The 13,248-nt window shown below is 34.9% G+C and overlaps 1 protein-coding gene across 4 annotated transcripts in view; it reads right to left on the bottom strand.

Moving 5' to 3' along the window:
• Positions 1-730: 730 nt before the first annotated feature.
• The window catches only part of LOC145672924 (serine/threonine-protein kinase Nek8-like), a 66,264-nt gene continuing 53,746 nt past the window's right edge, over positions 731-13,248 (bottom strand). For 2 of the 4 annotated variants that reach the window (XM_081742136.1, XM_081742140.1), the window contains 3 exons: positions 6,656-6,816; positions 4,337-4,459; positions 733-1,466 (listed from right to left, as the gene is read on the bottom strand). In XM_081742136.1, the coding sequence (XP_081598262.1) occupies positions 1,327-1,466; positions 4,337-4,459; positions 6,656-6,816 (424 nt within the window). In that variant the 3' untranslated portion in view covers positions 733-1,326. Of the gene's footprint in view, positions 1,467-4,336; positions 4,460-6,655; positions 6,817-13,248 lie in introns of all 4 variants that reach the window. The other 2 variants (XM_081742139.1, XM_081742137.1) reach the window with 2 other exon arrangements.

Genomic DNA, 13,248 nt, shown 5'->3' on the forward strand with positions numbered 1-13,248 from the left:
TATCTTCAGAAATAGTCACGAAATACTAAGTGGTGGTCGCCGGTCGCACAGTGCCATAATGCTCACTTCTGGTGCGTGGGGTCCCAACTCGCACCAAGTGGAGGCTTGTAGTGGACAAACACCGTGTACGTGGGTATTCTTGGGTTCTCCAATTTCCTTCCACTTACTCCAATTCCTATTAATATATTTGAAGTAAGATTAGTGTAAAAGAACAAGTTTTGCCGATAGATGTCACTGCAGTCTTCGTATCTCTCCCATGTATGTTTTACCCTTCACGAAAATTTACAATTTCTTTTATAAATTTCAACCTAGAGATTTCAAATTTTTAGAGGAGGAACTTCATAACCCATTAAAGGGAACAATCCGTGCCGATTTTTTTTATTTAGAATTTTCTTCATTGCTGAAACAGTTCGATTGTTAAAGGTTTGGATATCCATTTCAACAATCAAGCCATTTCAACAATGAAGAAAATTCTAAATAAAATATCGGCACGGATTACTGCCTTCGATAGATTATGAAGTTCCTTTTCTAAAAATTTGAAGTCTGTTGGTTGAAATTTGATAGAGAAATCGTGAATTTTCGTGAAAGATACAAAATACATGGAAGATACGAAGACTGTAGTGCCATCTATCGACAAAACTTCTCCTTTTAAACCAACCTTAAGAGAAAACAAACTGTTTCATGAAATATTGTTTATTTTTATAGTTGAAAAAATAAATAGTTCTCTACAAAAATATAAATTTATTATATAATAGTAGGATATTATACAAAAACATACAACTTTATTTCATTGATATAATAGGCATAGTAACATCAAAAGTATATCATTATAATTACGGTTTTGATAAGGAACTGAAAGACTGTACAATCCTATTTAAGGGCACATGTATAAACGCTTTAATAGGTCAGATTAGCTGTTTCAACGACTGTACATTTTATGTTAAGAAAAAAAGCTTCAAAGTTGATTTCTGTTAAAAACTCTTCTACCATTGACGCACTCTGTGCATCATTTTGAACATAATAATTTCAGTTTGCAAATATAATAATAATATTATGGTATAATTATCACAAAATACTGTCTAAGTTCGAAATAATACATCCAAAACTGAACATAATTTATTTTCCTGTAGCGTCGATTTTTAACTTACTTTCTCTTTTACAACTATTTTGAATAAAAAAAGTAAAATCGCGCAAATTTTATGTTGATTTAAGAATATAAACTTGCAGAAAATAGGTACGTACAATTTTTTTTTTTAAACTTTACCTGTACATTGCCAATTTTATGCATTTACAATACAATACAATTCACTTGATCTATTTTGTGTACTATGAAGCTTCAAAAGCTAGAAGAACGTTTTTATTGGCGCACACTAATTGTAGAGGTCTTCCACCTTCCCAGTCAGCAAATGCCACCTGCTTGATTTCTCTATCTTCTACCATTTCGTCCCAGGTGTAAACAGAGCCATCTATTGAGAAGAAAGTATTAAGCATCTTATAATTTATAAATTATGTTGGAACAAAATATCTAAATTGGAGCTAATGACAAGTAATTAGGAAATAATAAATGAAAACAGATACAATTTGCTACTTAGTAGTGTACACAGTAAATACATAAATAATTTCTTCCGGAAAAACACGGGGACATGGTGGCTTAGTGGTAGAGCGTTTACTTCTGGTGAGTGGGTCCCTGGTTCGAAAATGAAATCTTTAAATTTTACGTCCTACGGTTATGCCGTGTACGCTAAAGGAGACGGTGATGATGAGAAATGAATGAAGTGGGAGGAAACGGGGAAACCTCGAGAAAACCTACGCACACGGTGTTCGTCCACCACAAAGTTCACTTGGCACGACCTGGGATTGAACCAAGACCTTATGCACCAGAGGTGAACGCTTTACCACTGAGCCACCGCGGCCCCTGCCAACTGTCTGAATTGGATGAATTAAGTCAGGGTTGTTTCCAAAAATCTAATTCGGATTATTCAAACAAGCTCGAAACTTATTTTATTCTATCAGCCAGCCACTTGAAACTTCCAGACATGGAAATATGAAAGGTGTGCGGATTGCATTCCGACGTTTCATAAGGAGCCTCTCAATTCATTCAATCACACTTCAGTTGTTAATCAATTTGCAGTTCCATTCGGTCATACCTACAAAAGTCGTGAGTGGGCGGAGTCTTTGTGGTTGACTTTAAGCTACGAGGCAAACATAATGTAAGTGCCTTTTTAATATTACCTTTTCTGACAATTTTAGATTCCTTCCCACCTATCTCAAAACTCAGCTTTCATACTAATTATGGTGAAAACAGTTAACGGAATTAAAACTTCTTCAATTATAAATTTTATATTCTTTTCATTTTACTTTGTCTCTATCTCTCGGAATATGCTGTGGGAAACCAGTCTAAGATTTAAGTAGTTCGAGAACCGACATTGTGGAGTCTACAAGGATAATGTGTATATGTTACTATATCAAATCGTTCGTAGTGTATGATATCATTTTGTTTTATGGCCAATCTGCTTATTTATGTTATTCAGTTTGGGCCAGACATAAATATCTATACTTTATGCAGTTATTTTAACATAAAAGATACGCCATTGTGAAAGAGAGTGTATTCGCTTAAAAAGAAGATATTTTTTTTAAAAAAAAATTAAGAAGGTAAACGATAAAGTATGCAAATTACATAAATTCTCATATATCGTATTCCGTGTTGTTATTTTGAACAGTTAACTAGTGAATTATGTTAAAGTGATTCTTTTCTACATCAAAAACGAAATTAGGACGTATATATAACGAAGTGTGAATGGAAGTAAACGTTATAAGCTCGATACTCAGTTGATACTCGAACATTTAGCCATCTTCACAAAATAACAATATGATTCCATTACCAAGAATCGGTAACACACTAATAAGAAAACCAAAACGCTGTGTATTTTATACCGAGCTAAATCACCTGCACTTTTCAAAGTTAATTGCGACAGTAAAGTGTAGTGATTTAAAAAAGTAGAGAAATTGCTTATTAATAAGTCTTTCTGCAAACTTGAAGAATCCCGTATAATACATCAATGTGTGCACTTTTAAGGCACCAATTTAGATAAAATTGTTACTTGTGTGCTTGGAATATTATTTTTCTACAATATTTCACAAACCTCACTGATGGGTTATTCATATAGTTCTTACTTAATTCACTTCCTCACTTCCTCTCTCTCTCTCTCTCGTTGAGAAAAACGATAATTTCAGCACTTAAGCTCAAAATTTAGTACATATGTATGCATTCCTTTCCTCTTCTCCTTTGCAATAAGAGGGGGGAAAAAAGTCATACAAACCTAACTTGTGGTGAAGTTATCTCCGAATGCAAGAGAGAAAGAGAGAAACAATGAATTAAGCACCGGTTCAAGAGTAATCCGGAGATTAGGACTAACTGAATAAGCAAACAGTGATGTTTGCGAAATATTTTAGCAGAAAATAATACCTGAAGAAGCACCACACAGGCAGCAAAATCCCGTGTAAATTTGAAACGCAGTCGTTTGCGGAAGGACACGAGCGTTAAGCAAAAGAATAATTATACAGCTGCTTACGAAATACTATTCGTACGTAATATAATAAAAATAACAAATTATGCTGCCAAGTTCATATGCGAGGGCATTTCCAAAAGTTTCTTGCCAGGCACTGAAATAACATGCCATTGCTAATAAACCGTTCATGGTACATAGTGCCATCTATGGAAGAAATAATGTGTCAGTTTTAACTAACTAGTAGCGTCAGTTGTTAGAGGCAGTCATTTGAACCAGTTGCTGTATCGTGAGCTCGCATATTGCATGACAATACTCCAGTCTAAAAAGTTGTTGTTGTCAAGGCGACAGTAAAAGACTATAGCTTCGAGAAGATTCGGCACCCATCCCACAGCCTAGATTTAGCACTGGAGCCTTGGCAACGACGGCCGTGTGGACTGAAACACTCTTATGCAGTACACGAACTGAAGTCACAGCAACTGATTCATATGGTGGCTTCAGCGAACTGACGCAGCTACACAGTTCAAATGATACATTATTTCTTCCATACACTATATGTCATCAACGATTTTAACCAACGGCGCGATTTTTGAGTGTCAGGCCGGAAGCTTTAAAAAACACTCTCTTATATTGATAAATCCAACATGTTGTGAGGATAGCTGTCAGATAATAGTTTTAATACTTGGTAATACCGAACTTGGAAACATTTTATTCAGGCCACCTTTCAAGGAGTTTACACTAAGTTAAAACCAACCGAAAACACTTTGTCACAATTATAGTATATACAACACAGTAATGTATTATATTTGAATCTGGACTAAATATATTACCTTCGGTTGCAATTATAGTAAAATTATCTCCTGCTCCAACGGTGTAGATACTCATATGTGATGGAAGGTCAATTTTCCTTGGTGTCCTCTCTGAAGACCCCGCCATGAAGATTACATTGTTCTCTACGATGGAAATCCATAAAAATATACAAGTATTAACTGATTTTGAATTACTAAATTTACGGATGGAAGACATGACTTGAGTTTAAGTTTTGTATCAAAAACATGTTACAGGATAATATGCAAGTCTCAAATAATATATATATATATAACTTTTTGAAAAAAAAATAATAATAACTGTTGCAAGACTTGAAAAGTGTTAGAATTAGGATTTAGATTTCTGGGCTTTCGGCATCTAAGGCTGTCACGTTTTGAGGGATGACGTCCCTCGGCGAACACACTATCCGGGGAAAGGGACGGAAGAAAGGATTGGGGAAGGAAGGAAGAGGCCTGGGACCTATAAGTTAGGTACCACCCTCAGAAAATAAAATACGTAAGCCCACGCATTGATATCATATAATATTTTCGAGTAAAGAATTGATTACAGGATGAAGAAATTACAATGGTTCTTTAAAATCGATTTTCGAGATATTTTTAGTCTAACCCCCCCCCCCCCCCCTAAAACGATTCCATATGAGACCAAAGTAAACCATGAAAAAAATTATCTCAAAATTGAATAATATTAAATGGTGCCTCAAGAGACCTAAGGTATACAATTTGAAGCATATGTATGTATTAAACACTAGTAAGTTGGAAGCGACTGGAGGGAGTGATCCCATATCATGGATAGGGGTAATGGAGGTAGAACTGTATATATATATATATATATAGAGAGAGAGAGAGAGGGTATATCAAAACAACACCGACAACGTTTGGGAGGTGACACCAAGATAAGACAAAAAGTATAGACCAACCCGGGTGCACAAATGCTTCCTTTTGGAACTATATGCTGCCGAAAACATGAAAAAATGAACTTTAAAGGTCCATAGCTCCAAAACTATGGGACCTACCGTAGTTGGGTCAAGACTTCACTTAGGAACTAATATGTGCGCTATCCAAAAATACATGTTCCTGAATCCTAAGGTACTCACGAAGCAATTTTTATAGAGGGAGTTTGGCTATGGTCATATAATTTCAAGTACTCTCCAATTGTCTCCATAAAAATGGTTGCGGAAGTATCGTAGGATTCTGAAACATGGATATTTGGATAGGACACATACTAGTTCCTAAATGAAGTCTTGACCTGACTATGGTAAGTCCCATAGTATTGGAGCTATGGGCCTTTAAAGTTCATTATTTCATGTTTTCAGCAGCCTATAACTTCGAAAGAAAGCATTTATGCACTGAACAGGACACACAACTCAACAATATTCGTGGGAAACTCATCTACTATCCTTATTACACGCCCCCTTTTAACACAATGCTATCACTAAATACCGGATGTTTAGGCATTAAAAGTCTGGAAAATAGGCACTAAAATGTAACTCGAAATAATGAAGATAAATACTCAATACAATTAAAAAATAAATTTAAGTCATACATAATGTTCAAAGAATATAGAAATATACCTGATTGTTAATATCTTCTTTCACTGTATATATATAAAAAGGAAGCTTGACATGCATTTCATGTATATTTAGTAAATACATTCTATACAGTACTTTATTACTACACATAACAGTACAAATTTTATACACTTTATCAGTATACGTAGCAGACCAAAATTTTACAGCACCTTATTAGTACACATAGCAGTCCATTGTTTTATGGCATCTTATCACTACAAACAACACTTATATTTCTCGGAAAAGGCACAATTCTTTCTTGAAATACTAAATTATATATTTTTCCCCAATAAAGTCTTACTTTGAAGAAAATGCATACAATAGGCAATATTAAGCACCAAAACAATTATTTAGGCAGAAAGGGGCGAAACAGGCAAAATAAAATTGGCTTAAATTGAAACTATAATCCCTGATATAAACTTTAAAAGGTCATTTTTGATCATATCTTTAATATGAAAGAATAGGCATTTTGCCTAACATCCGGTCTCTAGCTATTACAATTTGAAGTATTTCACTTCACGAGTAAAAGCTTTTTACCCATTGCCTAAATTATATCAGGACAGTCATTATCCCATTAGAATCCCTAGGGCACATTAAGAAAAAAGTTAGTGATGTTAATCTTGAATTACATATCACATTTACTCAAATTACGAATTGGTAGCTCCACGTTATCGTCTCGTTTTTTCACACCTAATTACACACAATAAAAGTTACATTTTATTATAATGGAAAAACAGAAAGAAAAGCTGGTTACCTGTTAAATAAATTACGTGCATAAGACCAACAGCTATCGTTTGTATATTATGGTCACAAATGGGAGCTGATTTCAGAGGCATAAATACTAAAGCTTCTTCAACCACTTGACTAATTTCATTGCTGTCCGTTCCTGCTTGATCTAAACATAATTTATTATTTCTGGAAAAGAAACAGAAACGTTTCTCACATTTAAATTACGGTATAACAAAAAAAAAAAAAAAAAAAAAAAAAAGTATTATTATGTACTTCAAAAGAGAAACTAACCGCACTTTTCTTACAATCTGGAAAATGGTAAGTATCAAAAATTTACCGTCATTGCGTGTAACAGAATTTATATCTAAGCTGTTTCGACAAAATGTGTACAGTAGTCTTTAACAATAATATTGGGTCACTCGCAAGCACATCGATTCACTTCGTACGATATCTTGCATTTTTGCAAAAGAAGTTTGCGTGCTTCCAGTGCTTCATTAAGGAAACATTAATGCACGATTCACATAGAAATACAAAGGATTCAATTTGTCTAATATTTTGTAAATTCAATTTTAGCCTTGCACCACAAAAATAAAAGACATTATCTAAAGAAATATACCGATATGCTCGCGTGTTCCTGTATATTGTTGTTAATGACAGTAACTTCAATACATTTATCGGAACAGTTCAGATACAAATTCTCCTACACACAATCAAAGTAATTCAATACTCATTATTTTCTTTTTAATCACAACCAAGGAGTATTAATTGAATGGAATACATTACATCCCTACTAAGTACTTCAAGTATAATACTGTGAATTTACCAAAATATAAGTCACTGACCATGAATTAATATTCTCCCTATGTATGTTACTAATAATATAACAAATCTTTCTTTCACTGTTAATGTGTTTTATTTATTTATCATTCATTCATTAATCATTTATTTATTTATTTGCACCTATTACAGGACTTAAGCCCCAATTACAATAGGCTTGCATACAGCAAAGTATGAAGATTTCATAAACAGAACATAATATGATTTTATAAAATCATATCTTCGATGTTTCAGCCCACGTGGGAATTTTGGTCACGATCGTAAACCAGAAGGCACTAAATAAATAAATAAATAAATAAATAAATAAATAAATAAATATATATATATATATATATATATATATATATATATATATATATATATATATATATATATATATATATATATATATATATATATATTTGTTTTTGTTCTATAACAAAAGAATCAAAAAGACAGGTACTCTGAAAGGCAGTAATGTATGTTTTAATGGCTGAAGGCTGGAATTACGCTCATTTACTCTTAAGAAACAGGTAATCTCAGCAGAATGACTTATTCTTGTCTATTATGAAATCACTTCCCACTAAACACTTTGCACTACACGTAATTTTGTCACGTCAGATTCCTTTAATTTTGTCTGTTCTTATTCCATAATGAAAACTTATTTGTGATTAATTTCCGTTACAGAAACTGTCACTAAGAGAACTGCAGATGTACAATGAATGTACAAATTAATGTTGCTAGAAAATGTTGATAAACATACTTTTTACAAATTGCATAGAAACACCAACTATGCACATGTACAAACTGAATAATATAAATTATATTTTGTAATAATTAGTCTTTTGTTTGGTTATTAATTATGCAATCCCGTTTGTGATCTAAATTCCCACTGTTTAAATTGAATATGGATTTTTGGTGCTAATAAAGATAGATTCACACACATTCGTTTCTGTATTCTTGGAACACAGTTGTAGTACATTAACTTGATCAATGTTATGTCCTATTTCGTGTAAATACCTTGAGAAGCCTAACATGGAGATCTCTTACATTGTTCTTTTACCCTTGTCGAGATATTTGCTTTCGTCATTTCTATGTAGACTTCAGTGCACGAGCAAGACACAATAATAAACTTCAGGTAACGACAATTTTCCACTATTGTACTGTAGTTATGTGTGTGTGTTTATGAAAACGTATTTCGAAGTGTCGCGAGCTTAACATAACTAACCGAACTTCTTACTATACTTTTGATATTAAAGCATTTAGAATGATATAAAACAAAATAATTTCAGACATGAATGAAAAGATACAAGCTTTAATTTGTGATTGATTTAATGATTTTAATTATTTGTTGTGTCACCTGTCTGTAAAGTGTTTGTGTTGTATTCCCAGAACCAGAAATTTATCAATGCAAGCTTTACATAATGAGAAAGCTCACTATGTAAGTTAAGCTGTCTTAGTTAATCAGCGAATATAGTAACATTTACATAATTATAATTCAAGATATAATTATTTTTTGTTGACAATCGTTTGTATTTTGCATTTGAAAAGCGTATTTATAAGTAGTAAATTCAAATAGTCATTTAAGGCTTGTAATTTGCAATTTGCCACTTAAAAAATATATTGTTCTTATTGCCTTTGCCTGGGATAAGTTCTCTTGTTATTAGGACATTCTGATACAGAATTTTGGTAAACATTTAATATCCTAGCACATTGTTATTTCTTTAAGATAATAATTTCACATATTTTACAACCAAATTTTACAATTGGTTTCGCTACTGCTTTTTGGCTTTGTTGACAATTATCTTGATTTATTGGTTCAAATATATATATATAACTAAATAGATTGTATAATTATTTAAATAAATACTATTTATAATTCTTTATTCATTTACCGGAATTTACTGTCATAGGGCCTCATTTCATTTAACTTTTATTATTTTTGGTAAAACTGTGCTAACAACCTATCCCAAGGATATACAATATGTATGGGGAACTTTTTAGTTTTCTAATCTCAATATAATTTATGGCCTGGATTTATCCTGTAGTCGTAAATTACATCCTACAGTACATCCTCAAAATAATAATAATTTCCATTTATTAACTACCAATACTCCGTGTCACCCGAATTGGCGTATCGCGTCAGCCAATAAGCTCGCAGTGCGCTGTTACTAAACCTTCAGAGAGGAATCTAATCATAACTGATTTTGTTCGTATTTGTGGACAATTATGAATGATTAGATTGGTCACTGAATGTTTGGTAACAGCACACTGCGAGATTATTGGCTGACGCGATACGCCAATTCAGGTGACGCGGAGTATAGTTATAACTATTAAACTCCCGAGTCTCAAGTTTTTACAAGTTTTCACGCAAGTTTAACAGAAAATATAAATTTCTAAATATGTTCGGTAAGTAAAATATTATTCCATTGAGGCTTAGCGTCCCTTTCAGTATCGAGGTTATACGAGACGTGAACCTATAGCTTAACGTGGGAACCGAACAAAACCCAAAGAATGAGTAAAATATGTAAGAAGGAATATAAACGTAAAATTTGCAATCTGATATTGCAAGAAGACCATTTAGGCTAGTTTTAGACGGAAGCATTTATCGTGGCAAAAATCGTATCATCGATATCCTACCGTGTAAAGTAGCAAATGCTATAGCATTTTCCATACCATGGCATATCCTATGGCATTTCTTGTCGATAGAACCTGCTCTATTTCGTAGCATTCTCCCCAGCATTTCTGGTCCGATTGCAGCGCCGTGGTGTGTTAAAAGGAAGCGAAAGATTTTTTGCCAGATATACATGCTCTTTGTTTTGTGTGGGGAAATTGAGTTGTAGTAAAGAAAAATGAGTTGGGGAATAGGAATGCTCTTTGCCTACATACTTCTTTGCGGTTTTCGTTTTTATAATATAACCGGCGAGAACTGTTGTTACAACCACTATAGCTTTAGCTACCTCACGCTTTAGTTTCGGAGCCATAATTGTCCTCTTCTCCAGTGATTTGTTTGCTACGTTACGACAAGATGCTTATCAAAATGCTACCGTGTAAAAGCACCATATACTCTTGATGCCATAGAATATTATACGAGATTTTTGGCAGCACATCTGCTACGATAGATGCTTCCGTCTAAAACTAGCAGTCTAAAACTTGGTCTTTGAAATATAGCAGGTGACACACAGAGGGAACACGGAGACGAGTTTTTCTTTCTTTATTATTTATTTACTTATCTATAATCTTGATAGCTACGAACGAAAAACAGACCGAAAAACGAAAAAAAGTTACTAAACAAAGACATTTAGCTTTCGAGACGTGAATGGATCGTTAACAGACTGTACAGAGGAGAGAAGAACGGGAAAATGAATTCAAGAGACATAAGACTTGCTGATGTGGTTGTGAGCCATTTTTAATGTTATCAGAGGACACAGTGTTTCACTAGTGAAGCCTTCATCTCTGGTCTGAGTTACTGATTCGATCCTCGGCAATGTGAATTTGGAGATCAACATCGTGTTCGTGGATTTTCTCGGGGGTTCTCCCTTTCGTACTTGTTTCTTCATTCCTCAAATTCTTGCATCATTATTTACTTGCAATTACAATGGAAAGTCGGAAAATGACATCTCTCTGGCGGCTATGAAATGGTGTTTATGCAAAATAAGCAATATCTAGGAAAATAAAGATCAACGCTTATTTTATTTTTCCCCATAAGAACCAAGGACGTACGTTTGTCATACAAGCTTTAAAAATCCCTCTTGAAAAAAAAAAAAAAAAAGTGTGACCGGCGTACGGAAACCTCCTTTACGGCTGTCTTTAGTTCATCATTGGTTCCAAAGTGCCATCCGCTGAGAGTCCTTTTCAATGCCGGAAATAGATAAAAGTCGCTGGGCGGGACTGTATGGTAGATAGGTAAGACGCTCTCACCCGAGAGTGTCAAGATGGTTTTGCGTTGCCGTCGCCGAGTGTGCTCTTGCATCGTTGTCCAAAACGCCATATGTCAGAACACCAAGCGGCTCCGAGACTTGTCACTGTCTGACAATACCGCTAAACATTGACCGCTATTTTTCCTGGACACAAACTAGGCCGCACATCCCAGATTTCTGCTAGCACTGCGATAGCGCCATCTGCAGAATCTTGGTCGTACGTCATCAAATGACGTATGGATGGCTGCTGCACTGAACCGATGAACTGTTTTCCCCATTGCTTCAAGATTCTCGGGGGAGGGGGAAGGAGAGAAGAAACGTATTTTCCGATTTCCTTTGTATCTTCTATTTCCTTTAGCCCTCATGGCATATCCGAGATACGTTTACAGTAATCGAAGATTTCATTTTACATTTCACTGAATATTATTTATTACTCAAAATGGCGACAGAAACAAACCCTATTTCTACCTCCAATATCCTATTTTCTTTCTTCACTCTTCTTCATGTCACGTTAACGATAGATTCGAGTATTGAATGCTAAGTAAAGTGATTTGTTCAATGCCTTCTGTGATTTTGTTAATAACTATACTGTGCTTTGATTTTCATTATATAAATTCCCTAGCCGAGGTGGTGCCCGATTCTGTAATCCAGCTCTCCTGGAGACGAAGTAGTGTGGTGAGGAAAGGCCTATACGGTGTGGGTAATCTTGTATGATGATCTGTGCACTCGCCCAATGCCCCAGATTCAAGCCTCGTCGTGGTTTGGAGCTCACTCCAACAGCACGTCCCGTCCTTCGTAGATATGTAAGAACGCAACACAAAAAAACTCAACTGAATGTTAATTCCCTGCTGCTACAGTCCATGAATTTGTGTTCGGAAATCGGAATTGTTTTTTTGTATATTCAGGGCTTACCATTTGTCTAGATATACTCTTGTAACTTTTAAACTAGCAGGCAATAAAGGTTGAAATTTTGTGTCATGTAAATATTGGCTAGGGATATTGTTTGACATACTCTGTGTCACTACCGGGTTAATAATGTTGCCAATCTGTATGTTAAACGAAAACTTACAATATCATATTTGTTATTGAGTGTTGCAAACCAAGGACGCTACAGTACCACAATAGCTAAATTTTGGTGAGCTCTGTAACAGTAATAACGCAAGTGAGATTGTTGGGGCATGCACATTCAAAGCACTTTTAGAGCCTAATACTATAATCATGATATGACGGACTTCGAATGAATAAGAACACAGATACGAGGGATTGAAAATTTGATGTTTTATCAACAGCTTTTATTTCGAAAAACTGCTTAGATAAGTACAAGGTAACCAGAAAAGTTCCTGTCGTTCTAGAGCAGTAATAAATAAAGAGCAATACAGTGGACCTTTAGACTTCAAAGTAATCTTCATCACCATCTAACACCTTCTGCCGGAATTCCTGCACCTGCACAATACCCTAGTGATAAAACTCGGTGGTCGCGGATGCAAAGAAGTCCATGAATACGTTCTGCAGGTCTCTCTCATCTGTGAAGGTGAAGGATCTCCTACGGAGGTGATTGTCGAGGGAATGAAACAGGTAGTAATCTGTTGGCGCAAGGTCCGGTGATTACGGTGCATGGGACAGTCTCTGCTACCCAAGTTACTGAAGAGTCTCCCGGGTCCTCTTTGCCATATGTGGCTTGGCATTATCGTGCAGGAACAGCACTGCCTTGAGATGCTCCTTCTGCCGCAATGCACAGTGCACCCTTTGCAACTGCTGAGAGTAGAGGTGAACAGTGATACTCTGACCAGGTGGAAGCAGCTCGTAAGAAGCTTCGACACTGGACAAGGTATGACTGCTATATGTGCGCAACGTGCCTGTATTACAGAAGGTCAATTGTGAA

This window comes from Thermobia domestica, chromosome 16 (assembly GCF_964235325.1).
Source record: "Thermobia domestica chromosome 16, izTheDome1.hap1.1, whole genome shotgun sequence".
NCBI lineage: Eukaryota > Metazoa > Arthropoda > Insecta > Zygentoma > Lepismatidae > Thermobia > Thermobia domestica.